The sequence below is a fragment of the Engystomops pustulosus genome, chromosome 6, assembly GCF_040894005.1.
Source record: "Engystomops pustulosus chromosome 6, aEngPut4.maternal, whole genome shotgun sequence".
NCBI classification, from domain to species: Eukaryota; Metazoa; Chordata; class Amphibia; order Anura; family Leptodactylidae; genus Engystomops; species Engystomops pustulosus.
The window spans coordinates 50,444,381-50,470,333 of record NC_092416.1 but is presented as its reverse complement, the minus strand read 5'-3'; the positions used below and the strand labels follow the sequence as shown (position 1 = coordinate 50,470,333).

Here is a 25,953-nt window from a genome sequence, read left to right as displayed (position 1 = left end):
CAATTGTATAAATTCTGTATAAATTCCTCACTGTTTTCTACATCTCTTGCTTTTTATTCATTGTTTACTCCCTTTAGTGATTTTACCATTTCCCAAACAGGTCCATGGTCATGTGATATCACACAGAGAGTAATCAGAGCTGTGTGTTATAATGAGCCGTGGACCTGTGTGACATCACATGACACAGGGACTGCCGTCCATCCACAGGAAGTTAACAATGAAGCTTCCGGTTGAAAGCAAGCAGAGATATTTGTTTGATTTATAAGAACCATGATGGTCTAGGTCAGTGATGGCGAACCTTTTGGAGACAGAGTGCCCAAGCTACAACCTAAATCCACTTATATGTCGCAAAGTGCCGACATGACAAATTAAGCAGTAACTTATTGATCCCTGCACTATCACAGGTTTTAATCGTATTGGCATCCTGAGTTCACCAATACAATAGAAAGAGGATGGAGAAATTTGGATTGTAGCTTCCCTCCAGGGTCCCCTGAAGAGGAAGAATCAGGGGACCCAGAGCAGGAGCTCCAATGACAATCCATCTCTATCCACACCTTCTTGCTCATCCTGTAGTCCTAGCAGCCAAAGATGTCGCTTTAAAATAGCGCTGAGCATGGTACGTCCTGGGTTGTCTCGGATCACAGGAGAAAGCCTTGAGTCCTAGCTGGGAAACTCTGTGTTGGGGTGAAGTCCTGGGTGCCCACAGAAAGGGCTCTGAGTGCCACCTCTGGCACCCGTGCCATAGGTTCACCACCACTGGTCTAGGTGATGCATCATAATACAGACTTCCCATACAGTAGTCACAAGGCCGTGGACATAGTTATTCTGTCTTTTTGAAGTCATGAGTGAGAGTCATAATTAATGAATATGTAATTAATTGTAATGCTTTTATAAATGACCCATAAATTATTTAGAGCTCTACATTAGATACAGTTTAGTTTAGAATATTTGAGGTAGAGATGCACGAGTACAGTGTGATTTACCTTTATTTTGTCTTCAGTAATTGCAGCTCAGCTCCCATTGAAGTAAGATTTCATCTTAAGTAACCAGGTCTAGCCACTACACAAAGAATGCAGCTGTCTGTTTTCTGTTCTACTCTCTGTACATGCACTACTAAGAACAGTTGATCGTTGGGGATGCCAAATGTTAGATCCCATCACAAATCAGATATTGACAAACTACTGTTAAAATCTGTCAGCAATATTTTTATCCTGTCAAAAAACCCTTCCCTTAACTAAACATTTGACAAAACGTTGTAACTGAATACTGCAATGATAATAGTAAACTTTGTAATACACTTTCTGGCATTCTGGAGAGCAAAAATATCACGGATTATGGGGATAAAACATTTATTTCATTCTTAAAGGTTGGACTTGATGGACTTGCGTCTTTTTCCGGCCTTATATACTATGATACTTTGATACCTGCTCCAATTCATTATAGGGGATCTGTATTCAGTAATTCATTTGAAGGGGCCATGGTTCTGGTTCTGTATTCCTGTACGAACCTCGGTTCTGGTGCAGTATGTCTGCACTGAGCTTGTTGCTGGCAATGTATTTCTGTACAGAACTATTATAGCTATTACAGTTCACGTGGGAGGCAATATATTATAATATTACAGAGAACTGAGTACATATTTTAATTAAAGGGTCACTCACCGTATATGCTAAAATTAGTTTGTGGGAAGCATTTTATGTACAAACTCAGGGGGATCAATCTAATTAATTGGGGTCCTTTATGTTATAATTAATTTGCATTTCATTTATTGAATTTCAGGGGGCTAACGGTGTAGAAAAAATGTAATTGCATTCATGGTGTTGCACCAAGTAACATAAAACATAACATAAAATTGTGTATAACTGGATTACTGGAAAACAGAAAAGAGTTGTATTGAAAGGACATGCTACTTTTTTCAGACCCTTTTAACTTAGTGCATCTTTATATTTATATTTGAAAGACTACTACTAGTATGTGCACCTTATCGTAATATGATATGGACCACCTCTAACTTAACCCATTTAGGCCTACCAGAACTTCTGTGAGGACACATCATCCTCTGGACAACCATAGCAGAAAGGCCTGGTGCACACGAACACGTCCATTGTTTGCGCCCCATGTTTCATCTGTCAATGACAGTAGAAAAGGACAGCCATCAGCATGGGAGTTGCAAACTTGGGCAAAAATAGACCCTACTCCTAGTGTTGAGGCTTACAGAGTTGGCTCAGGGCCGTCATAAACCATAAATCCCATAGAAGTAAATAGGAACGTCTGCTAGCTGTTGAAAAAAAATGTATCTTGTGTGCACAGGACTTAAACAGCACCCACATTGGAAGCACCTTCCTGTTTCTAATTGTAAGGCTCATTAATAATAAGGCTCATTAAGATTCTATGGATTGTGATAAGGGTGGGGGGCATTTACTCAATGTCTGACGGTAAATGGAATAGAGCTACACTAACTGCAGAATGTACGGAGCATGTTCTCTGCATGGATTAGAATATTCACAGAATCTTACAGCATCGTCTACAAATCTGTAAACAATTGGGATCCCCACTATACAAGATTTGATAGGATGTCACCTCTGGCAGCTATCTCATCAAACCAACTTAATTTAGTGAGAATATTGCACCTATCGGATGGGAATATCCCTTTTAAGTACTATAGTAAGGAAACAGATGACTGCAGTGGTTTGAAAGGTGGGTGACTCTAGTAGCTTGGGGTGGATAGAGAGTTTCATTTATACTGTGCTTTAACTGTAAGTAGTATGGGATGTAGAAGACGTATAACCCTTTTGATTTTTTATCTGTAGACCTTTCTGTTCTCGCTGAATAAAGTTTACATACATTATATAATCTCCAAACAAAGACCTTTTCTTGTAATCTCCAGTGATGAAGACCAAGCACCCGAGGAGCTCTGACACTCTGGCACATTTCCTCCATACTTGGCTAGTAAAACCTACTCACTTGACATTCCCCCTGCACCGCTGTGTAATACACTTTATTGTTCACTTAATCCCTTAACAGGTTTTTTTATGTGCACTAGTTTCTGCCCATTGATTTTTAAAGTGTAGGCGTTGACTGAGCTGCTCCTTGACCACTTTACTGCTATCCTGTAAAGTCTACAGAAGAGCCAAGCCCTGACTTCCATTTCTTCCCTAGTTTGCATAGTTAACATCATCCCACTATGAATTGTAATATGTGCTGAGCGAATCTGAAAAGTTGAATAAAACTCACAAAAGGAAAGGAGTTTATGGTTTAAAAGATGCATTATAATCATGGTCCTCCCCTGGTGTTGACCTGTGACCTCCGCTAAGTATTAAGAAATCTGCAGTGGATTTCCCTGAGGGCTCATTATAGTAGTATGACAATTCTGCTCTAGGATAATTATATAAGCCCGGGTAGTCCTTGCCTATTCTGTAGTTACATCTTTTTATTCCATTGCTCTACATCTACTTAATCTTTTCACTAAGTGACTTAATTAATTTATCCTATAATTGTTCTGTGTTCATGTCAAATTCCCATAAAAGCTGGATTATTTTGTCACATAGCTGTGACTGTGTCTCTATGGAAAGCCTGCTCACCTACTAATGGTATTAAATGCTGTGGCATCTCCAGAAGTGCCTTAAGCAATTATTATATCTTTCCTTTCCTACAGTTTCTATTCTACATAAATTCTAGTAGGGAGTAGAGGGTCCATGAAGATATTAGGGATGTGGCTGCTGGCCCATGGCCAGTAGTAAGTCTTCAACACAGTGGTTAGTAAGAAAATAAAATAAATAGTGACTCCTCAATGCAGTCTGTGAACACAAATGCCCACATATGGTGCCCCCTGCACTGCTTCGGAGAGTGAACCAACTTTTTTTTGGTGCATCTTTAACATTGAGCGTGCGGCACAATGGTATAAGGTCTGACTGTGCACTTCACTTATTGTAGGGAACGTCGCCCAGTTGTGGGTCGTCATTTGGGGCGGTCGTCGCATAGGCAGGGCAAGTGTGGGGTGGATTACTGTGAAGGACTCTTCATAAGTGTAATTAAAGTTGATTTAGGTCATTCCCCTAGTGAAAGGGATTCTCCCATCCACAGGCTGATGCAGGCAGCACTGATTTGACACCACACCTCCAACTAGTAACACCCATTTGTCAGTTTAGCTACCAATTAATAGTAGATATAACACAGCCACAGTTCAGAGCAATTTTCTATAAATATGCTTTGGCTTTGATATACAGGCAGTCCCCAAAGTTTTGAAACTTTTTGGTTGTCATCAGGATTACCAACAATGATACAACGGATCATTGTAGCCTAGGACTAAAGTACAGTAATTTGCCAACATCCAGAGGGCTGGTTGTAACTTGGGGTCATCTGTAAGTCGGGTGTTCTTAAGTTGGTAACCGCCTGCAATATGTTGAGTACATTTCTTAGTAAAACAGCCATGTCAGGAGAGATGAGTCCTACTTCTTCATGAAAATGCAACATTGAGTCTAGTGAAGCATGATCCTCTACTCCCCCCAGGCCAAGACCATAGGTTTCTAGAAAGCTGAGAGGTGAACATTCTACATTTTTGATACAGATATCCATTACAACCCTTATGGACAGGTACCTGAAATATGCAGCTGCCTTTTTTACAGCTTACAGGCATGGAGGCCACCAGCTGCTCGGTGCAGCCACATACGGAGTAAAGCAGTCACCGACTCCAGAGAGAGAGAGACATCATGAGCTGTTAATAATTCCTGACCATTTTCTGCTTTATATAGTAAACAGGATGCACAACTTCCACTTCCTGTTTCGGTAAGACCATCAGTGAACGATGGAGATTTCTTAGGAACTAGATCAAGAAGATCCATAGCATTAATGTGAGCAGCAGAAAAGAAAATGATGTGCAATTATTATTTTTTAAATCAGTGATAAATGATAGTAAAAGGGGACCAAACTTGATTGATTATCATTCCTCAGGAGCAGGTCCCTACACATTATACATTGCCATATATAGTATAACACCGTCAAGTGGTAGAATAGACTATAGACATAAGTCGAATAAGAGACCCATTACAATCACTTATTTTTTAATCAACTTTCCATGTTAAGCATAATTTGAATTTTTGATGATTTTTTTTTTATACTTACATAGAAAACATCATTATTTAACTAAAGGTGGTCCCCCACTGATGACCCCTAGTTACAGACGGATCTATCTGTCCACTGGGACCTCTGGTAAAGTTCTCTGGGTGCTATTACTTTAGTCAGAAATTGCAATGATCAGCTGTAAGGTGTCTGTAATGAAGTTTTATTGATAATCCTTGTTCCCGTGACAGCACAAAATTTTGAAAATCCAATTGTCACTGGGACTAAAAAAAAATTGTCTGGAGCTACATTGATAATATATGCCAGTTTCGACATACAAATTCAACTTAAGAACAAACCTAAACAACCTCCTTTGTACGTAACTCGGCTACTGCGTGTACTAACAAAAGATGATGTCACAGCATATCCACACCTCTTATCTGCATAGATCATGCCTGAAAAACTCTCCTAGACTTCAGTAAGTTGACTCTAGATCATTGTTGTCAAGCATATCAGTAAATGCTGTTAATAGATCTTAGGCAGGATCTAAGCCACTTTCTTCATAAATAGAAGAAAAAATTAAAACATTTTAGAAAAAATGTATCCTTTTTTTTAAATCTGGTTTTAATGAGCCAAAACTGGTGATGCTATACATTTATATTGGAATATTTAAGAATAATACCTTAAATTATTTCATGTATGAACCAACACCTTTAATAACTGTTCGCTGAACTCTTTACTGGAGCTTCCTATATGCATTAACTGGACCGATCTTGAATAGACAGGCTTTATGCTCTAGATTAGTGGTGGCGAACCTATGGCACTGGTGCCAGAGGTGGCACTCAGAGCCCTTTCTGTGGGCACCCAGGCCTTCACCAGAGAGGACTCCAGGACTTCCTGCAGTCCCAAACAGCCCAGGACTTGCTGTGCACAGAGCTATTTTAAAGTGACAGAGCTAACTGGGACTACTGGAGGAGTGGGAAGGTGTGGACAGATCTGGATCGTCATTGTAGCTCCTGCTCTGGCTCTAACAATTCTTCCTGTTTATTGTACACTAAGGGAAGCTACAATGATCATCCAAAATGTTTCTATTTTCTGCTTTATTGGTGTCATCAGGAGGCTGATATGAATATGAGCTGTGACAGCAGGGAATATAAACCACAAATTAAATTTCTGTGCTGGCACTTTGCGATAAATAAGTGGGTCTTGGTTGTAGTTTGGGCACTCAGTCTCTAAAAGGTTCACCATCGCTGGTCTAGATACTGAACAATAACACTGCCATCAAATATATCAAATGGCCTAGTGGCATATAGATAAACAGATGTCTCCCCCAGAAACCTCAGTCCTCAGTGTGAGCCCTAGGGCTGTGAATTTTGGCACAGTGAATATTAGCAGGTGTGAGCACTAGAGGTGCTCTGTTATCTGAGCCTTTTTATACTAAACTATAAAACCCCTTTAAGGCAAATGCCTTAATTGCCCTGTCCTGTTCTGCAGCATGCGCAGGTTTGTTCTGAGAATATAACATTGTGACTGTAGTGACATAATATCCAGAAACTAGAACTGAGTCACAGTAAACAAGCAATTATAGAGTATATATCTGTGCGCTACAGTCAATGGCTTCTCAAAGTAGCGCAGACGGCAGACGAGTAACTAAGCTAATTGGCATGGATTACAGAGGACGAGCGCATGAACGTGGCTATGAAAAGACAATATATTTCTAGGTCATATAGGAATGACAGGCGGCTGATTGTTGAGAGGATGAAACGTTCAGCCTCTGACTCTTCTGTCACATTCTATCTTTCAGGGTCGTCAAAGAAGAGATATCGGATGACAACGCTAAGCTCCCGTGTTTTAATGGAAGAGTGGTATCCTGGGTAAGCTTCCTCTAAAATTATAATGAGACATTATTTCATTGTAAAATGATTTCATATTTGGAAAGGATAGTATATACCACAGTATTCTTATCTCATCTCTTAACCCATCAGAAGCATACATGGTATGTCTACAAACAATAAATGTCTGAAATGTTTGGTTTGTTTGTGTTATTGAAAAAATGCAACAGACACAATTTATGAGTCTGGTGTATTCAGGAGCATAGGGATTCTTTCCCCCGCCATTTTAAGGCCTCATTTTTTTGGGACTTGCAATATCTATTGTTTAAACACCTGACACATGGTCCAATGTATTTTTATGGGGTCACACCCATGGCTGTGGTTTCCATAGCCCCAGTGTGTGAGCCAACTTGGGCAGTCTTTTCTACTGTCATTGTCGTGTAAATGGATGATACACGGCTGATGGATTTTGCAAGAAAACTTACGCAAGAAAACGGGCAATTATAAAGATAAAGCTTGCAAATAGCATTTTAAAAATAACAAACATGCAAAACTGGCTTAAAGGGATGATAAATGACCCCTAGTATGTTTGGTGCCATTTAAGCTAACAGTAGGATAGACCTGTCCCCTTTGCCAACACATGAAGCCTCCACTAGGGGGCAACAACTGAATGTGAATTTAAACAAATTGGGGCACATTTACTAAAGCCCTTGAATGTCAAAGGTGCCCCAATAAAAGTTGGTGCACTGTGTCGGGGCAGTGCAGGGGGCTCCAGATTCATGAAGAACCTGCGCCAGAAATCCTGAATCTGGCGCCCCCTTCATTATAAACAAGCAAACTGCATGTAGTGCAGTTTGCACTGTTCTTTGTAAGCGTGCCCCACATTCTACTTAAATCTTTATACAGTGAGCTCTTTCTAGTGGCTGTGGCCATTAGGCACTTTACGTTTGTCATGGAAAATAGTGAAAGTATTTGAGTAAGAGGACCTTATATTCATTTGGGTCCAGAAAGCTAATAAATGAAGTGTTTTTTTTTTTTAATAACATAGCAAAGGTTCAAGAATGTATCATCAATATTATTGTACATGAAGGATTTTAAACCAAGCACACTGACATACTGGGGTGTGCCCCATCTGGCAGGATCTGCCCTTCTTTAAGTTTCTTATGCCCTTGTTTTTAAGAAAAAAAAGGGCTTTAAAATTATGCAAATGAGTCTGAGGGAGCTATGAAGCCCAAAGCCCTCATGCTCATTTGCATAATAGTAAAAAGCCTTTTTGGTAAAAAACAGGTTATAAGAAGCTTAAAGAAGAGCATATACTGCCAGAGGAACAGTGTGTTGGTTTGGTTTACAACAAGTGTGCTTGGTTTACAACCCTTCATCCTGGTGGTAGATGTCCCATCTTGTATATTTTTGACTTAGCACATTATATTTCATATCTGTCTGATACGTGGAGGTCCCACCTTTGTGACTTCATCTGTTTGGATAAATGTTCTCCCTCAACCCTGTCTTGCAGCTTCAGTGAGTGGAGAGGTGGTCCCACATTCTAGAAACTCTATAGAAGTAATATGGTTACACTACAGTCTGCAGATACCCCAGGAGTGTGCATATAATGTATTGCCTTTACTCTTTCCATAGCTGGTTTTGGCAGAAAGTTCACACTCCGATGGAGGCTCTCAAAGTACGGAAAGCCGGACAGACCTTCCTCTTCCGATTGAGAGAACAGTTGGAATTGGAGACTCACGTCCACCATCCTTTCAGTAAGAAATGTCCACAAAGTTATTACAAACTTTACTACATAATTATTATTTACTAATATATAATATATATATATATATATATATATATATATATATATATATATATATATATATATGAAGAAATGACGGTACTTTCACCCTATGGCGCATATGAACAGCAGCTATTAAATGTATTTGACTGTTCTCTATTTATTTGGTTAATTGGAATGGTTTATGTGCTCCACCCTATTCTTCCTCCAATGGTAAAGTGTAATTTACTGGCTGCATCCAAGAACTTATGAGTCAGCTTCATGATATAGGACACCTCATTACTATGCACTGTGTGTGACTTGTAGTAACAAATTGGCTTTGTAATTTTCATGCCAAAGCAAAACGAATACAATTTGCCAAGATAGATGTTTTCCTAAAATGTAGAAAGGAAAGTTGGAGAAATGTAATGTGGACTTTTAAAGTACACACAGAGACAAATGCATCTGCCTGTTATATGCTAGAAAGTTTTGTAAGGTGTTAGCCAGTTGAAGGCCATAAACCATCACACTGCCCGAGTCATCTAATTAAGGACCTCTTGTCTTAACTTTTGTTACTGCTATTGTCTTTTTGTTTACATTTTTTTGCATCATTGTGTATAAGATCTGTATCACTTCAGTAATCTTGTTATACTATGCCTGATACCTAAGCTCTCCTGAAAGCTTGTAACATCTTATATTTCAGTTAGCCATTAAAAGGTATCACAATCTCAAGGTTACTATATTTCACTTATCAAAAGGAACAGGAATTTCTGCCTGTTATGTAATGATCAAATACTTGCACTTATTGTGTCCACCACTAGGTTGTGCTGTTGCAAGGAAAATCATTCAAACTGTTTGTGACCTTGTTTATTACCTTACAAAAATTTTAGCAGAGGAGAGCAGGACAAGCTTCGTGCTGTGCAAAAGATGTCTTTTATTGAAGCTAATATATTTTATTATTCATCTCAATATTTCAACGCTAAAGTGTCCCTGTAAATGGGTTGTGATTGTAGAGAGCATATCCTTCTATTCACTGTAAACAATTATTAATCTTTATTTATATAGCGCTAATATATTCTGTAGAGCTTTACAATTCATAGGGAACAGATACAAATAAAATAAGTGTCAAACAGTCATATGGAACAATAGAAGCTTACAAGAGCTTACAGTGTATGAACATAATGAAATACTCCAATTACAGCCCACCACTTTTTAGTTTAAAGGGGTTTCCCCACAAAACAGGTTTGGCCCCATCCACAGGATAGGGTCTAACTTGCTGATCGGTGGGGGTCTCAGTGTTGAGACCCTCACAGATCATGAGAACGAGGGGTCCGATGACCCTTCTGCTCCATTCATCTTTATGGAGCTGGCGGAGATTGAAAGACCCCTACCAATAAGCAAATTAGGTACTATTCTGTTGATAGGGCCTAAGTTGTTTAGTGGGAAAACCCCTCTAAAAAGACTTAAAGCGGCTTTACACTCCTGATCTCGGTTTGTGAACTGCGGACTGTGCCGGCTCCTGTTTCACGGACCAAAACCACTCCTGGGAATGGGATTCCGAGTGCACTAAGAATATATATGGAGTTCCTGCTTCCCAATATGCAGCTTCTATTTAGCGGAGAAGCAGGCTCTCCGTGTATCATATATCAATATGCCGCTCAGAATCCCATCCCCAGGAGTGGGTTTGGTCCATGAAGCAGCACAGTCCGTGGAGTGTGAAGCTGCCCTAACTGCAAGGTTTCCCTACAGAGTAATAATAATAAATGCTAAAAAAATAAATAATTACCGTATATACTCGTGTATAAGCCGAGTTTTTCAGCACAAAAAATGTGCCGAAAAACGTCCCCTCGGCTTATACACGAGTCAATACTTGTAAAAAAATAATTAAAAATGGACTAAAAAAAAATAAACTATTTACTCACCCTCCGGTGGCCCTGATGCGCAGCGCTGCTCCCCCGATGTCATTGCGGCTCCTCTTCTGGCTTCCCGGCTCCTCTTCTTGCTTCTGCGCCGTCTTCTGTGTTCTTTGACATCGCGTTGGGCACCGCCATTGTTCTTCTCCCGTGCGGCGCCTAGTATGATGTCAGCAGCGGCGCGCCGCACGGGAGAGAACAGTTGCAGCGCCCAACGCGATGTTAAGGAAGACAGAAGACGGCACGAAAGCAAGAAGAGGAGCCGGGAAGCCAGAAGAGGAGCCGCGATGACATCGGGGGAGCAGCGCTGTGCATCGGGACCACCGGAGGGTGAGTAAATAGTTTTGTTTTTTTTAAATTCTGGGCTGACTGTATACTACTGGGGGCATGCTGTATATTACTGGGAGGCAGGCTGGGGTGGCTGTATACTACTGGGGGCATGCTGTATGTTACTGGGGGGCAGGCTGGGATGGCTGTATACTACTGGGGGCATGCTGTATACTACTGGGGCAGGCTGGGGTGGCTGTATACTACTGGGGGCAGGCTGGGGTGGCTGTATACTACTGGGGGCAGGCTGGGGTGGCTGTATACTACTGGGGGCAGGCTGGGGTGGCTGTATACAACTGGGGGCAGGCTGTATACTACTGGGGGCATGCTGTATATACTGGGGGGCAGGCTGGGGTGGCTGTATACTACTGGGGGCAGGCTGTATACTACTGGGGGCAGGCTGTATACTACAGGGGGCAGGCTGGGGTGGCTGTATACAACTGGGGGCAGGCTGGGGTGACTGTATACTATTGGGGGCAGGCTGGGTCAGGCTGTATACTACTGGGGGCAGGCTGTATACTACTGGGGGCAAGCTGTATATTATAGGGGGCTGGCTGGCTATATACTTGGCTGGGTCTGTGACCAATGCATTTCCCACCCTTGGCTTATACTCAAGTCAATAGGTTTTCCCAGTTTTTGGTGGTAAAATTAGGGGTCTCGGCTTATACTCTGGTCGGCTTATACTGGAGTATATACGGTATTTATATAGCGCTTTACAACTGCAGCTGTTTGTTCTCCTTAGAAAGCTGTGTTCTGTGAACACTTTCAATAACATGTTTTGAAGGACTTAGATAATTCATAAAATGATGTAACAGTACAGGGATAATACACACAGTGATGTCACAGTACAGGGATAATAAACACAGTGATGTCAAAGTTCAAGGATAATACACGCAGTTATGTCAAAGAACAGAGATGATACATATAGTGAAGTCAGAGTAAAGAAATAATACACACAGTGATGTCACAGTACATGGGTAAAACACACAGTGATGTCACAGTACAGGGTTAATACACAAAGTGATGTTAAAGTACATGGATAATACACATGATGTCATAGTAAAGTAATACTACATAGGGTGATGTCACAGTACAGATGTAAACCATGCAGTGATGTCACAGGACAGATGTAATGCATGCAGTGATGTTGCAGCACAGGGACAACACACTCTGTTATATCAAAGGACAGATGTAATGCCCACAGTCATGTCACAGTGCACATGTAGTACACGCATAGCCCAGCAATGATACCAGTCACACTAGATGTCACACCACACGGATAATGTGTATCCAAATGTCAATTATCAGGAATAATGTATAAAAAAATTGGGCATTTAAATGGATCAGCCATTCTACCTTTTAGTTATGTGCCAGTAAAAGATTCAAAATATTAAATTAGTATGGAAAAAGACACAAGTCTATCAGATGTTATGGATTTATTCCAAATTATGTGTTTTTGTTGAAATAGTCAGATAGACTTGTAGATCACCATTTATAATGACACATGGTTTTCCTTATGTCTTACAGCCCTAACGCTGGCAGCAGTCGGGATGGACTAGACAATGAGACAGGAACAGACTCTGTTGTAAGCCACAGGAGAGAACGTCATCGGCGGAAGAACAGAGAAGCACATGATGACGGTACGGTGACGTGCCATCAGGCCTCACATTTCACACTCAGTTATCTGTGTCATGTTTGTATTGATCACGGCAGATGGTCTGGACAGACAGAGGTATCGATTGAATGTTGACACATGACTTTGCCCTGATCACATCAGTGACTGTCATAGATTTTTCCACTCTTTGGATTTCTGTTGAGAATTTGCTTCTAGGATTAACTAGGATTAGAGTTAAGGGTTTTTTTTCTGTTTGGCCACTATTGACAAACCAGTGACTAATGAGAAGGAGGATTTGAATGCATTTGCAGCAATTAGTAATAAGTAGCGTTGTTTTATTAAATGTATATGTTCCAGGAGTATTCTGAGTGAGAAAACCCCTTGTCATATTCCTTGTTATGTTATTATGGTATGTGCACATGGGGTGATTACTTATAGGAATAGTCTGATTCTATTTTGATTGTGGAACTTGTGTTAGATAGCTGAGGCTGCTTCAAATACTACAGTCATGGCCATAACTTTTGAGAATGACATAAATATTATATTTTCACATGATCTGTTGCCTGGTTTTATGTGTGTTTGTCAGATGTTTTTATCACATACAGAAATACAAATGCAATCATATTATGAGTAACAAAAGCTTTTATTGACAGTTAGAAGGAGTTAATGCAGCAAGTCAATATTTGCAGTGTTGACCCTTCTTCAGGACCTCTGCAATTCTCCCTGGCAGCTCTCAATCAACTTCTGGACCAAATCCTGACTGATAGCCGTCCATTGTTGCACAATCAATGCTTGCATTTTGTCACAATTTGTTGGTTTTTGTTTGTCCACCCGTCTCTTGATAATTGACCACAAGTTCTCAATGGGATTAAGATCTGGGCAGTTTCCAGGCTATGGACCCAAAATCTCTATGTTTTGTTCCCTGAGCCATTTAGTCATCACCTTTGCTTTATGGCAAGGTGCTCCATCATGCTGGAAAAGGCATTGTTCATCACCAAACTGCTCTTGGACGGTTGGGAGAAGTTGCTCTTGGAGGACATTCTGTTACCATTCTGTTCTTTATTCATGGATGTGTTTTTCGGCAAGACTGTGAGAGAGCCGATTCCCTTGGCTGATAAGCAACCCCACACATGAATGGTTGTAGGATGCTTTACAGTTGGCATGAGACAAGACTGGTGGTATCGCTCACCTTGTCTTCTCCCAACAAGATGTTTTCCAGACGTTCCAAACAATCGGAAAGGGGATTCATCAGAGAAAAGGACTTTACCTCAGTCCTCAGCAGTCCACACCCTGTACCTTTTGCAGTATATCAGTCTGTCCCTGATGTTTTTTCTGGAGATAAGTGGCTTCTTTGCTGCCCTCCTTGACACCAGGCCTTGCTCCAAGAGTCTCCGCAGTCTCACAGTGCATGCAGATGCTTTCACACCTGCCTGCTGCCATTCCTGAGCAAGCTCTGCACTGCTGGTAGCCCCATCCCAAAGCTGAAACACTTGTAAAAGACGCTCCTGGCGGTTGCTGGTCCTTCTTGGGCGCCCTGGAGCCTTTTTGGCAACAATGGAACCTCTCTCCTTGAATTCATTGATGATGCGATAGATTGTTGACTGAGGTGCAATCTTTCTAGCTGTGATACTCTTCCCTGTTAGGCCAGTTTTATGCAGTGCAATGATGACTGCATGTGTTTCTTTAGAGATAACCATGGTTAGCAGAAGAGAAACAATGATGCCAGGCACCAGCCTCCTTTTAAAGTGTCCAGTGGTGCGATTCTTACTTAATCATGACAGATTGATCTCCAGCTCTGTCCTCATCAACACCCACACCTGTGGTAATGGAGCAATCACTGAAACAATGTTAGCTTCCCCTTTTAAGGCAAGCCTGCAATGAAGTTGAAATGTGTTTTGGGGGGAAAAAGTTCATTTTCTAGGCAAATATCTTTGCAATTAATTGCTGTTAAGCTGATCACTCTTTATCACATTCTGGAGTATATGCAAATTGCCATTATAAAACCTGATTCAGTAGACTTTGTAAAAATTAGCATTTGTATCATTCTCAAAACTTTTGCCCATGACTGTAATGTGACATGGTAAGCTGATGTGTGATTTGTGTTGTGATTTTTACATTTTAACTTTCCTGGGGGTGGTGCTGTTTTCTCAGGCCCCCCGGATTGTGGCTAATCAGTGTGTGACCACCATTCATGGCTTCGGCCTTGAAATTATGTTCAATTTTAGCAGGACACTTGATAGATTGATGGTAATGTCAGAGAAATTTAAGGAATTTTTTCATGAAAAATACACCCTAAACACTTGGGGAAAAACTATGAGCAAACAGCTACAGATAAAGGTTTTTCACTCGTGTAATGTACGTTCCCACCCTGATAAAGGACCAGCAGGGCTACTCTGGTACCCATCACTCACATGTAGAGTGTAGTTTGTTGACTTTGTGAAGTTTCAGGTCCGGCTTGTGCCCCTGAGGCTTCTCAGAACGGATGTCTTGTGCACGGCTTGTCCGGACTGGCTATGAGCGCCTGCAGGCAGGTCTCCTGTCTCTGGTAAGAGAATGTAGTGCTGGGAATGTGCGCAGACTGCAGGCTATGCTGCAAGTGTGGGGACACACATGACTATAGCTGTCCGGCTACATCTTGTGGTCAATAGCAGGTCCGTCTCTGCACCAAAAGTGGAGAATGAACATACTCTTGCTTTGAATATCTGGTTTTCATTATATTGCATTTGTATTGCACCTTCCCACCAATTAGGGAGAAAAAAGTGAGACAGAACTTTTTAACACAAATGCTCTGGAGGCTGAGATATTGTAAAAAATATCATCTTACAGTAAAAAATGGGGTCCTTCTGTCTGCCTGTGACATGTAGGAAACAAGGGAGCCACTGACAGGCTTAGCTTTGGATTTGATGGGGCCATATGTGAAATCCATGATCAGTGCCAGCCACCAGACTTAAAGGGGTTGGCCACTTTACCTCTTGTGTTTTGTAATGCGTGTATGTTAGTGTAGGTGTTAGTTAATTTACCAATATAAATCTATTAATAATTCTGCACCACTTTCTTGATATGTAAAGTGAAGCCTCCTGTGTTTTACTTCATCAGACAGATTCCTGTCCATAAAATGGTCACAGATGGTGGGATCTCTATCTGTCCATGAGCAATCGCCAGTTAAAGATCACATGACCGTCCATCTGCAGCCATTTTATGGACAGGAATGTCAGGCTGATGAGGTAAGAGACAGAAGGCATCACTGTACATATCAAGAAAGCGGAGCAGAACTATTAATACATGTATATTGGTAAATTACCTAATATCCTGCCCCTCACACGTAGACAAACATTATAAGAACATGAGGTGAAGTGGGGCTGGCTCAGAAACATAAGGGACTGTTTGTGCGCTCCGGTCACCCTGAATAGCATGTGTATTTGTTATGTTATGCACTCTAAGGCTACATGCTCATTAATGTGTACAATATTGGGCCATGGGTTTGCGGCCCGTGTGCTATCGCCATGTGAGGTCCACTCATGAGCCAATGACAGTAGAAAAGAACTAACATATACACACAAGCTCGGACAGGAATGGACCCTTCTCTACAATTTGCAGTCGGCTCTTACAGGGGACCTGTGGAAACAAGGAATCAGTGGAATCAGTTACCCATCTTGTGTCAATGTATTTAAATGTACTGTTAGTATCTAAAAAAATAATTGTACAATCTCATCGACAAGAATTATGACAGCCTCAGTGCCTGAGCATTTCCCACAGGTTGAAAATATCTTTCTTCACTGGAAGGGTCCTGGGGCAATTCACATATCATTTAAAATCTATTTTGTCACCAATCATCCACAAAATCGTTAAAAAGAAAAAGATTTATACATCACTCAAATTCCTGCGGCTCGTGTCGAAAGACCACACCTTTTCACAGTATTCACAAGATCTTTCCAGAATCTTAACCAATAAGATTGACATCAATTTAGACTTGACATATTTTTGGCCGGGAACTAATGGATTTGATATAAAATAAGCAGTACCCAGAAGCGGGATGTTATTATTGCCTGGAATCTACAGTCTGTTGTTGTGTTTAAAAGATCTTAATTACCGTTAAGTAGGAGGTTGGCATCCAGGCCACGGAGTTGGAGGATGGAGACGCGGATGAAATTTATACATTAGGATAAGCAATCAAGCAGTGTAGATGTCTGATTACATTTCTGGAAAAGATGTCTACAACAGACTGCTGTGTATCCTACACCATTCACAAAATGGATATAATACTAGGGTGATGAATACATTTTATGACAAAATTGTGGACCCAGTAATGGTATCCAGTGGACCAACACCTGGACATGACTCTGAAGTCTGTTGCTTACTACTAGGGTCTATACACAAAATTTAGAGCTTGATAATTCTTCCAATTCCCTAAAATAAGTTTTTGGGTTTTTTGTCAGCATATTTTATTAGTTTTTCAAATATGAAAAAGAAAACATAACATCTAATAAGTTGTATATATTTCTTAAATATAAAGGATGTACATAAATCACAGTCTTAAAACAACCCTTCCCCCTCCCCAAAAAAAAACTCAAACGCATCTCTTCCCTGCCACAGGTGTCAATTGTACTTGGGGCCGCCAAAATATGTTTATCCCATAGGTTTTTGTATATGAAATAAAGGAAATAATTGATGATATTTCCCCTTCTCTGCATATGGGATGTTTTGAGTACATTAAAATCCTGTTACAGGTCACAGGTTATAGAAACGCATTAAAACCCTTGTGCGAGTCTGACAGGCTAGGTACGACTAAGGACTTGTCCGAAACGTGTCACCATTGCCTGCGTTTTTTGTTTCCTGTGTCTTGTGTCTCCATGGCCCCTGTCTCCACGATGCATTTATACATTTTTTAAGAAGATGAATTAAACATGAATTTTTAACAGATTGAATACTTCGTTTACCTGAGCTGGACTCCACTTGCCTTCTTTTATGTGGAACGCCTATAAACCCATAGTTCTCTCTGTTGATAGTACATTTAACCCCTACGGGACACAGCATCTTTTGGCCTAAAGGACGCGGCCCCATTTTTCAAATCTGGCCTGTGTCACTATAAGTGGTTATAGCTTTGGAACGCTGTGAGATATCCAGGGGATTTTGAGATTGTTTTCTCGTGACACATTGTACTTCAAATTAGTTTAAAAATTTGGATGAAATCTTTTGCGTTTAGTTATGAAAAAAAACAAAATTTGGCAAAAATGTTGAAAAATTCTTTATTTTCAATGTTCTAAATTCTCTACTTTTGATTCAGAAAGTCATAGCACCCAAATAAATTCATAACTTACATTTCCCAAATGTCTGCTTTATGTTGGCATGGTTTTTTCAGATTCCACATATTTTACTAGAATGTTATGAAGCTCAGAATTTGGGAGCCATTTTTCACATTTTTTGTAAAATCGCCAAAACCTGTATTTAGATGGACCTGCACAGTTTCTAATTGACACTGAGAGGCCTAAATAATAGCGAGACTCGTAAATTACCCCATTGTGGAAACTACACCCCTCAACGTATGAAAAACCACTTTTAAGAAGTTTGTTAACCCTTTACGTGTTTTATAGGGGTTAAAACAAAATGGAGGTGGAGTCTGCAAATTGTAATATTTTTTCACAATACACTCATTTTGGGTGGAAAATTAAACATTTGTAATGGATAAAATGAAAAAAGGCTCCACAAAGTTTGATACGCAATTTCTCCCGAGTACACCGATACCCTACATGTGGTGGTAACCTGCTGTATGGGCGCACGGCCGGGCATAGAAGGGAAGGAGGCGCCATCCGGAGCAGATTTGCTGTCACATTGTACAGGCTATAATTTTTTTCTTTTTTTTAATGAGGACCTATAGGGGCTTATTTCTTTTGCCACATGAGATGCACTTTTCTAATACATAATTTTGGGGCATCTATAGCTAATTGGTGAGATTTAATTAACTCTTTGTTGGTGGAGGAAATGAAAATCATCAATTTTTAGGAAAATTTTTATGTGTTTTTTTTTTTGGCCGTTAACCATACCATGAAAATAGTATATTATTTTTATTCTTTGGGTCGCCACGTTTATGAAAATACTTCATTTATATATATTTTTTTATTTTTTCCCATTTTTACTGAATAAAAAGTAATTTGGCAAAATTGTTGTTAATTTTAGCATCACCGACTTACATATGCATAACTTTTTTATTTTTCACCTCAAAAATCTGTTTAAGGGCTTATTTTTTGCAAGAATGATAGCTCTTTTTAGTGGTCTTATTTTAGATTGCGTAACTTTTTAAAATCACTTTTTTAGAGCATTTTTAAAGGGCATTAATAAAAAATCATCTTTATCAGAGAGAGTTTTTTTAGGTTGTTTTTTACGGGGTTCACTTTGCGGATCTAATAACGATTCTGTTTTATTATGCAGATTGTTACGGACGCAGGGATACCAAATATGTGGGGGTTTTGTGTATTTTATTCAATTGTACTGAATAAAAACTAATTTGGAGAAAATCTTATTCATTTTAGCATCACCATCTTTTTATATGCATAACTTTTTTATTTTTTGGCAGATAAATCTTGTTAGGGGCTTATTTTTTTCGAGAACAGTTGTTCTTTTTAGTGGGCTTATTTTGGAGTGCATAACATTTTTTAAATCACTTTTTAGAGCATTTTTTATAGGGTATTAATTAAAAATTATCTTTTTTCGGAACGTTTTTTGCGTTTTTTTCCTCCGGCGTTTACCGTGCGGGTCCAGTAACAATTCTGTTTTATTATGCAGATTGTTACGGACGCGGCAATACCAAATATGCGGGGGTTTTTTGTGTTTTTATGTTTTTTATACTTTATTAAGTTTTTTTATGGGAAAGTGACATTTTAGGGGCTTATATTTTTATGTATTAATTTTTTATTTATTATAATGTGTAGTGTTAACTGTTTTTGCATATTTTTACTTATACATACTTGAACTTAAACCAGTGATGCTCTGATCACTGGTTTAAGTTCAATACACTGCTCTACAATACTATTTTATTGTAGAGCAGTGTAAACTGTCTGAGCAAGCTTGCGCATGCTCAGACAGTTTACAGCCAGACCCGGAAGGGGTCTGGCTGCCATGGAGACCGGGCAGCTCCGGGGCACATGCCAGTCCTCGGAGCTGCCCGGCAGAGGATCGGATCCCCCGGTAAGCGGCACGGGGGATCCGATCCACAGCGCTTACACCCTTACACGCCGCGGTCATGTTTGACCGCGGCGTGTAAGGGGTTAACACCCGCGATCGGAGCCGGCTCCGATCGCGGGTGTTAGCGCAGGCTGTCAGCTGTACTAGACAGCTGACAGCCGCTGCTTCTGGTACCGGCTCCGTTCGTGAGCCGGTGCCAGAAGCAGGACGTTATAGAACGTCCCCGTGCGCTAAGCATCTAGCCCCGGGGACGTACTATAACGTCCAGGTGCGCCTAGGGCAGTGGTGGCGAACCTATGGCACTGGTGCCAGAGGCGGCACTCAGAGCCCTTTCTGTTGGCACCCAGGCCATCGCCCCAGCACACCAGACAAGACTCAAAGAATCTTCCTGCAGTTCCAAACAACTTAAAAGATGCTGCTTTCAGTCATATTTTGATACTTACGTTGCTACTTTGTACTGTAGGGAGAGGGAGAATGAATAGACAGGGCAGAATTATCTTTGGAGGACCTCCTGCTGGCCCCACGATTTTCTCTGTGTACAGAGGGAAACTGGAAAGAAGCTAAAATGATGAAAATCTTCCATCTTTCTACTGTGTTGCCGTCCTCAGGAGGCCAATATGATTGAAAGTTGTTGAACAGGAAGCAATAAGTTACGGCTTTAATTTTTAGTTGGCACCTCGCGATAAATAAGGGGGGTTTTGGGTTTCAGTTTGGGCACTCGGCCGCTAAAAGGTTCGCCATCACTGGCCTAGGGGTTAATAATCTGAATTTTCCTTCCATGCTCAGGATATACAACTGCTGTGAGATCATGGTTCTTCACTTTCAATCATCTGTTCACTGCATTAGATAGAGCAGATGGACAGTCCTATAGACATTGCTTTGCTTACTCATTGGTTTTCCCATTTGGTTTCAAGTTCCATTTTTGCTTATTCTCTTAGGAAAATGACCGTCTGCTTTCTTTGTGGCAAGGGATGAGATCCCGCTCATGTTTCACTTATGTTTGCCAGATTCAGCTGTAGGTGGTCTTTATGAACACATTTAGTAAATTTCCTGTACTTAATGGCAGTTTATCAAAGTCTTTTGTCACAAATAAAACTTCTGACTACAGTGTGTAAAATGTGTGTAAAATTAATTTTGGATTTAAAGAGTAAAGATTCATTCAAATATTTTTGAAAATGAATTGATAGGTTGGATTAAAGTTTTAGATTTTAATCCAGTCTTAGAAGAAAAATGCCCCTGTTTTCTGTTATTAGTCCTCTCCTGCCTGCCAAACTGCTCAGGGAGGAGGACAGAGAAACAAAGCTGTGACCAGGTAACAACCCCTTATCTGTCTCACCACAGCTTTATTCACATCTATAATGCTCAGTATTGCTATTGGTATATTACAATAAAACTGATAGAAATCTTTGATTTTATCTGATGCAGCATTTGCCTGGGTCTGTGTTCCTCCTGCTCGGCTTAGTCTATCCGTTGTAGAAGTCTTTAGATATTCTTTGGCCTACTAAGGCGTAATAAGTGGGAAACCTTCCTGCTGACTTTGCAGAAACCCAATTTTGTGTAATTTTCTCACCGTGTTCAGAATACTGCTGTATCTCCTAATATGACGAATTATTTGGAGCATTTTTAACATGGCTCAAGTTTCTTTGACTCTGTGTAATTTAATATCACCCACTTCTATTCCTCCTATAGCTGTTATCCAGTTGTGAAATAGTTGCCAAATATGAATTGTTGGTAAAACCTTATGTTCCCAGCATTTAGGTAGTATAGCACACTGTGATCAGATTACTCTGTATGAGGTAATACTTCCTGCTACCTGACTGTCCAGTCATCGGAAGTGCCCGGAATAAGGCATCCATCTTGTAGAAGGTGACAGCACGAGGTGATATAATCTCACCAAAGAAGACATTACTCATTTGAAGTAAGAACATCTCCGGGCCCTAATGTAAACACATCTTGTCATCCATCATGCTCTGAACAGGAAGCCGCACATCCTATCTTTCATGTTACCTATACAATGCAGGGGCGGCCATTTTATAAATAAGAGCATCTCTAGGCAACCAATCAGTCTTCCAAGAACTGAGAAATGAACTTATTGAAGCAAGATGAGAACCCTGTCTTTCTGGGTGTGTTTCAGTTTTCTCACTTTCAATGCCTACCTCATTCATTCATCCATTTATAGTTAGTACTAATTACACAGGTAACTTTCACTGTCAAAACCTATGCCAACTTCTCCAAGATTTTTGGTAGCTAAGCCATTTAAAGGGAACCTGTCAGCAGAAATTGACCTAATAAACGACTACCAGTATGTTGTCAAGCAGCTCAATACCTTCCAGATCATGTTTCTTTCATGGTCCAGTGTGGTGCCATCATCCAGAAAATAGTAAAAAGAGTATACACTTGTTGTATAAAGTCAAGGAGGCAGAGATTTTAACTCTGAAGTCAAGCTCTCTCTTCCTCAGAACGCCACCTTTGTTGTAATTTATGGTCCTAAATCCAGAGATATCACTAATCAGCTCTCCTGAAGTCCTGTGCATGATGTCAAGGAGGCGTTCAGAGGCAGGGAGAGATCGACTTTGGTGTTAATCTCTCCGCCTCCCTGACTTTATACAACTAATATACTTCTCACTTCAAAGTTGATTTTGTGGATGATGGAACCAAGCTGTGCCATGAATGAAACATGATTTGGAAGGTGTAAATCTACTAGGACAACATACTGGTAATCGTTTATATGGCCAATTTCTGATGACAGGTTCCCTTTAAGTTAGATATGAGACCCATTTGAGGGACATTAAATTCTTTGTTGAAATGAAAGCCAATATGGAAATGAATGCAAGAGAAGCTGAATACATCAACAGTTGTACCATCTTTAGCAACAATAACTTCAGTTAATAATTTTCTGTGTGACTATATCATTCTTTCACATCATTTTGCAGGAATTTTGGCCCAATGTTCTTAAGGGCATGCTACAGCATTGTGACTGTGACAGTAATCTTAACCAGCCATCATCTTAATGTGTAAACCCATAGGCGGCTTTGTAGATTTATACATGTGTATGACTGTCAATGCTGCTTGTTAAATACCATAATATGGCACAATGACATTTCTGGACTCAATAGTTGTGAAATGTGCTGGTTTATAAATGTCGCCCAATTTACTTCCTCTAGGAAGACCTAAAAATAATTATACACTGATTATAAGATACAAAACTCTAAAACCTCCTCAGAATCTGTTTGATTATATACCAACTGCAACTATATATCCCCAAAACCTCCTTCATTGTAAAATCTGGTGTTACTGGCCTGCCCTTCCCCTGCCCTGGCCTATGATATCCATGTTTGCAAACCCTTCCTCTTCCATCTTTTTCTAAAATTTCTTTAACACTCTAGATTGCCAACTTGATTCTTCAACACTACTGTGCACGCTATAGCCACCCACAACTTTACTCATGTGCAAGAGAAAAGGTCGGGAGGGTTTGGAATTGAGAAGCATTGTGTGGCACTAGCAAGCAACCTTAAATTGATTCTTCTATGAAGCCTACATAGAATATTCATAGTAAAGCTATGGCAAAATAGTGGTTTAAATCTGATATCAGTGAAGGAGTTGGTAGACTCCATTTAACTAATTTCTGCCTAATTTTGCATTCATATCCACATTTTTAGGGATATATATGCCATTTTATTGCAGAATCCATAACATAACTGCAACAAGTGAAATCGCCCTCTACATATGGTGTACACAGCAGATCCTCAGCATATGTCTAGGCAAACAGAGGTCAAGGCTTAGCAGTGAAGTAGTCATTTGTCTCTGTAAGCCTCATTGAGTCTAATAGTGTCTATGAACTCAGCACACCATTAAACTTGTTATCCAAACAAGTGTGTTTTCCTAAAAAAGTCAGAGGTGCTTCCAGAAGATGAAAAGCCACCGACATTCCTTGCTAATTGGACCTTATCTGGTGGCTCCATAAGGGTAGAGACTGAAGCTGGGGGAGAACCCTGGTACCAGCTGTTCTTCTGAACTGAATGGGGCTAGTACAGCTGCTCTGTGTACAAGTTCACTGACTTTCTTAATGTACTCGAATGACATGTGAACAGCTAGGTGCATAGGGAGGGGAAGAAGGTGCCCAGATAATCTTGGCCAAATTTGCACTTAATGACAGCAGCGTTTTAAGGAGCCATAACATCTTTTGAGAAACTTGGTCGAGCTTTGTTTAAGGTCGAATTGTTATCTGACGGAAAGGCTTTTTCTCCGTGCCCTTGCAGACCCCCATTAATCTCCGCTAATGTGCCTCACTTGCTATCTATAACAATGCTTTTAGGCGTTAGTGCACCTTTGTCTGTCCTCACCTGATCCATATAGGGCTTTTATTATCTGACTATTCACAGGGGCGCAAAGCTGTGCAAACAAATCCTTCTTCCTTGCCATAAGGTGTTTTCACACTTTACACAAGTTCCTTATGTATGTGATAGTGGAGCTGCCTGACATCCCTATTAAATGTTATAAAGGATAAGGAGTACTGAGTGAGACTACAAATTGATTCCAGATTCAATCTGGATTTCCCAAATTGTAATATTGTTGACCCATTCCTTAAAGGGAACCTGTCACCATCAGAGCCATTTTTAGCACTCCCCCAGTCCCACAGAGCATAGTATATACGCTGACAAAGTGTTTTTGTATTAAAAATTGGTTTTATAGAAAAAAAGATATGTTATATTGTACCTTTCATTAGCATCTGCTGTGTGACTAGGCAGTTGCCAATTGGGAGGGGCTGGAAAGGAGCAATTCCCCCCCCTCCCTTGGGGAACAGCTACTCCATGTGACCTTTTCAAATATATGAAAACACCCATCACTGGGCTTAGCGACGCCCCCTACTCCTCTACAGCCAATCCAGAGTGTTGGGAGTTATTCATATGAAAGGTACAATATAACATATCTTTTTTTCTGTAAAACCAATTTTTAATAAAAAAAAACTTTGGCAGCATATGTACTATGCTCTGTGGGGACTGGGGGAAGTGCTAAAATGGGTCTCCTGATGACAGGTTCCCTTTAAATAGATCATTCATATATGATAAGTGACTGTGGGTAACTTGCCTGATCAGATTATTGAACAGGCATTGGAACAGGTAGAGCTCTGTGTAGTGTGTAGTGGCCGTAAATGGTACTCTCGCTCACCCACAGTTAAAGGACTGTGAGGTAACCACTGCTTTACTTTCAATATATAAGAATATTACAGGGCACCAATCTCTAGGACACCCCACAGACAAATTAATAGTATGGAATACATGATTCCTTTATACCTCAAAATTAGAGTTTTAGAAGAAACAAGTATCTTAGACTGGCCATAAACTTTAAATTGTATATTCTGCAAACAGCTATTCCTATCTACTACAATACCCCAGCCAAGTATGCATGTTTTCTGAATTAGGATAGGGAAACAGCTACGTGCAGATATCTCCACTACTTACAGTGTCTCCCTTGAAATCAAAGGATTTTGCATGTTCTCCTTTTCCCTGCCCTGGGGAAGAGTCAGAATCCACCTATACACAATGGGGGTCATTTACTAAGGGCCTGAATCGCTATTTTTTGTATGGTTTCCCGAATATTACCGATTCGCACAGTTTTTCCCTGAATTGCCCTGGGTTTTTGGCGCACGCGATCGGATTGTGGCGCATTGGTGCCGGCATGCATGCGATGGAAATCGGGGGCGTGTCGCTTGACACGCGTTTACATGCACCCAGGATATGATGGTGAACTCCGGTGGACCCTGGCGCAGCAGCGACACCTGGTGGACATCGGGTGCACTACCTTAGTGAATCGCCAGAAGACCCGAATCCTCGACAGAGAACGTGCCGCTGGATCGCGACAGGACCGGGTAAGCAAATGTGCCCCAATGGGTCAGATCCATTATACTGTTTTCTTTCCTACTATTGTCCTAGTTTTTGCTTTGAAAAGAACGTCTTTGGAGCAAGCACATGTATTTAAGAAGTATCTGCAGCAGTTTTGTGATGCGGCTGCACTGTGCCGACAAGACAGAAAAAATGTGAACCTAAAGGGGCATGTTAGTGCTTAGTCTCAGTTAGCGACATTTTTAAGGCAGCAACTCTACAGAATTGTGTTGCACGCTGTATGTTAAAGGTGCACGAAAAAAAAAAGGTCCACACATCCCGAGCAGTGCAGGGTGCGCCAGATAATTGAAGGTCCTGCACTACTATTTAATAATGTAGCGCATCGTGCACATTTGTGAGTCATTTTGCCTCACTTTTGATAAAT

The 25,953-nt window shown here is 40.6% G+C and overlaps 1 protein-coding gene across 3 annotated transcripts in view; it reads left to right on the top strand.

The window, feature by feature from the left end:
* DVL1 (dishevelled segment polarity protein 1) overlaps window positions 1-25,953 on the top strand; it is a 125,044-nt gene that overhangs the window by 41,275 nt on the left and 57,816 nt on the right. For all 3 annotated transcript variants that reach the window (XM_072156039.1, XM_072156038.1, XM_072156041.1), the window contains exons 2-4: window positions 6,860-6,929; window positions 8,523-8,644; window positions 12,420-12,532. In XM_072156039.1, the coding sequence (XP_072012140.1) occupies window positions 6,860-6,929; window positions 8,523-8,644; window positions 12,420-12,532 (305 nt within the window). The remainder of the gene's footprint in view (window positions 1-6,859; window positions 6,930-8,522; window positions 8,645-12,419; window positions 12,533-25,953) is intronic.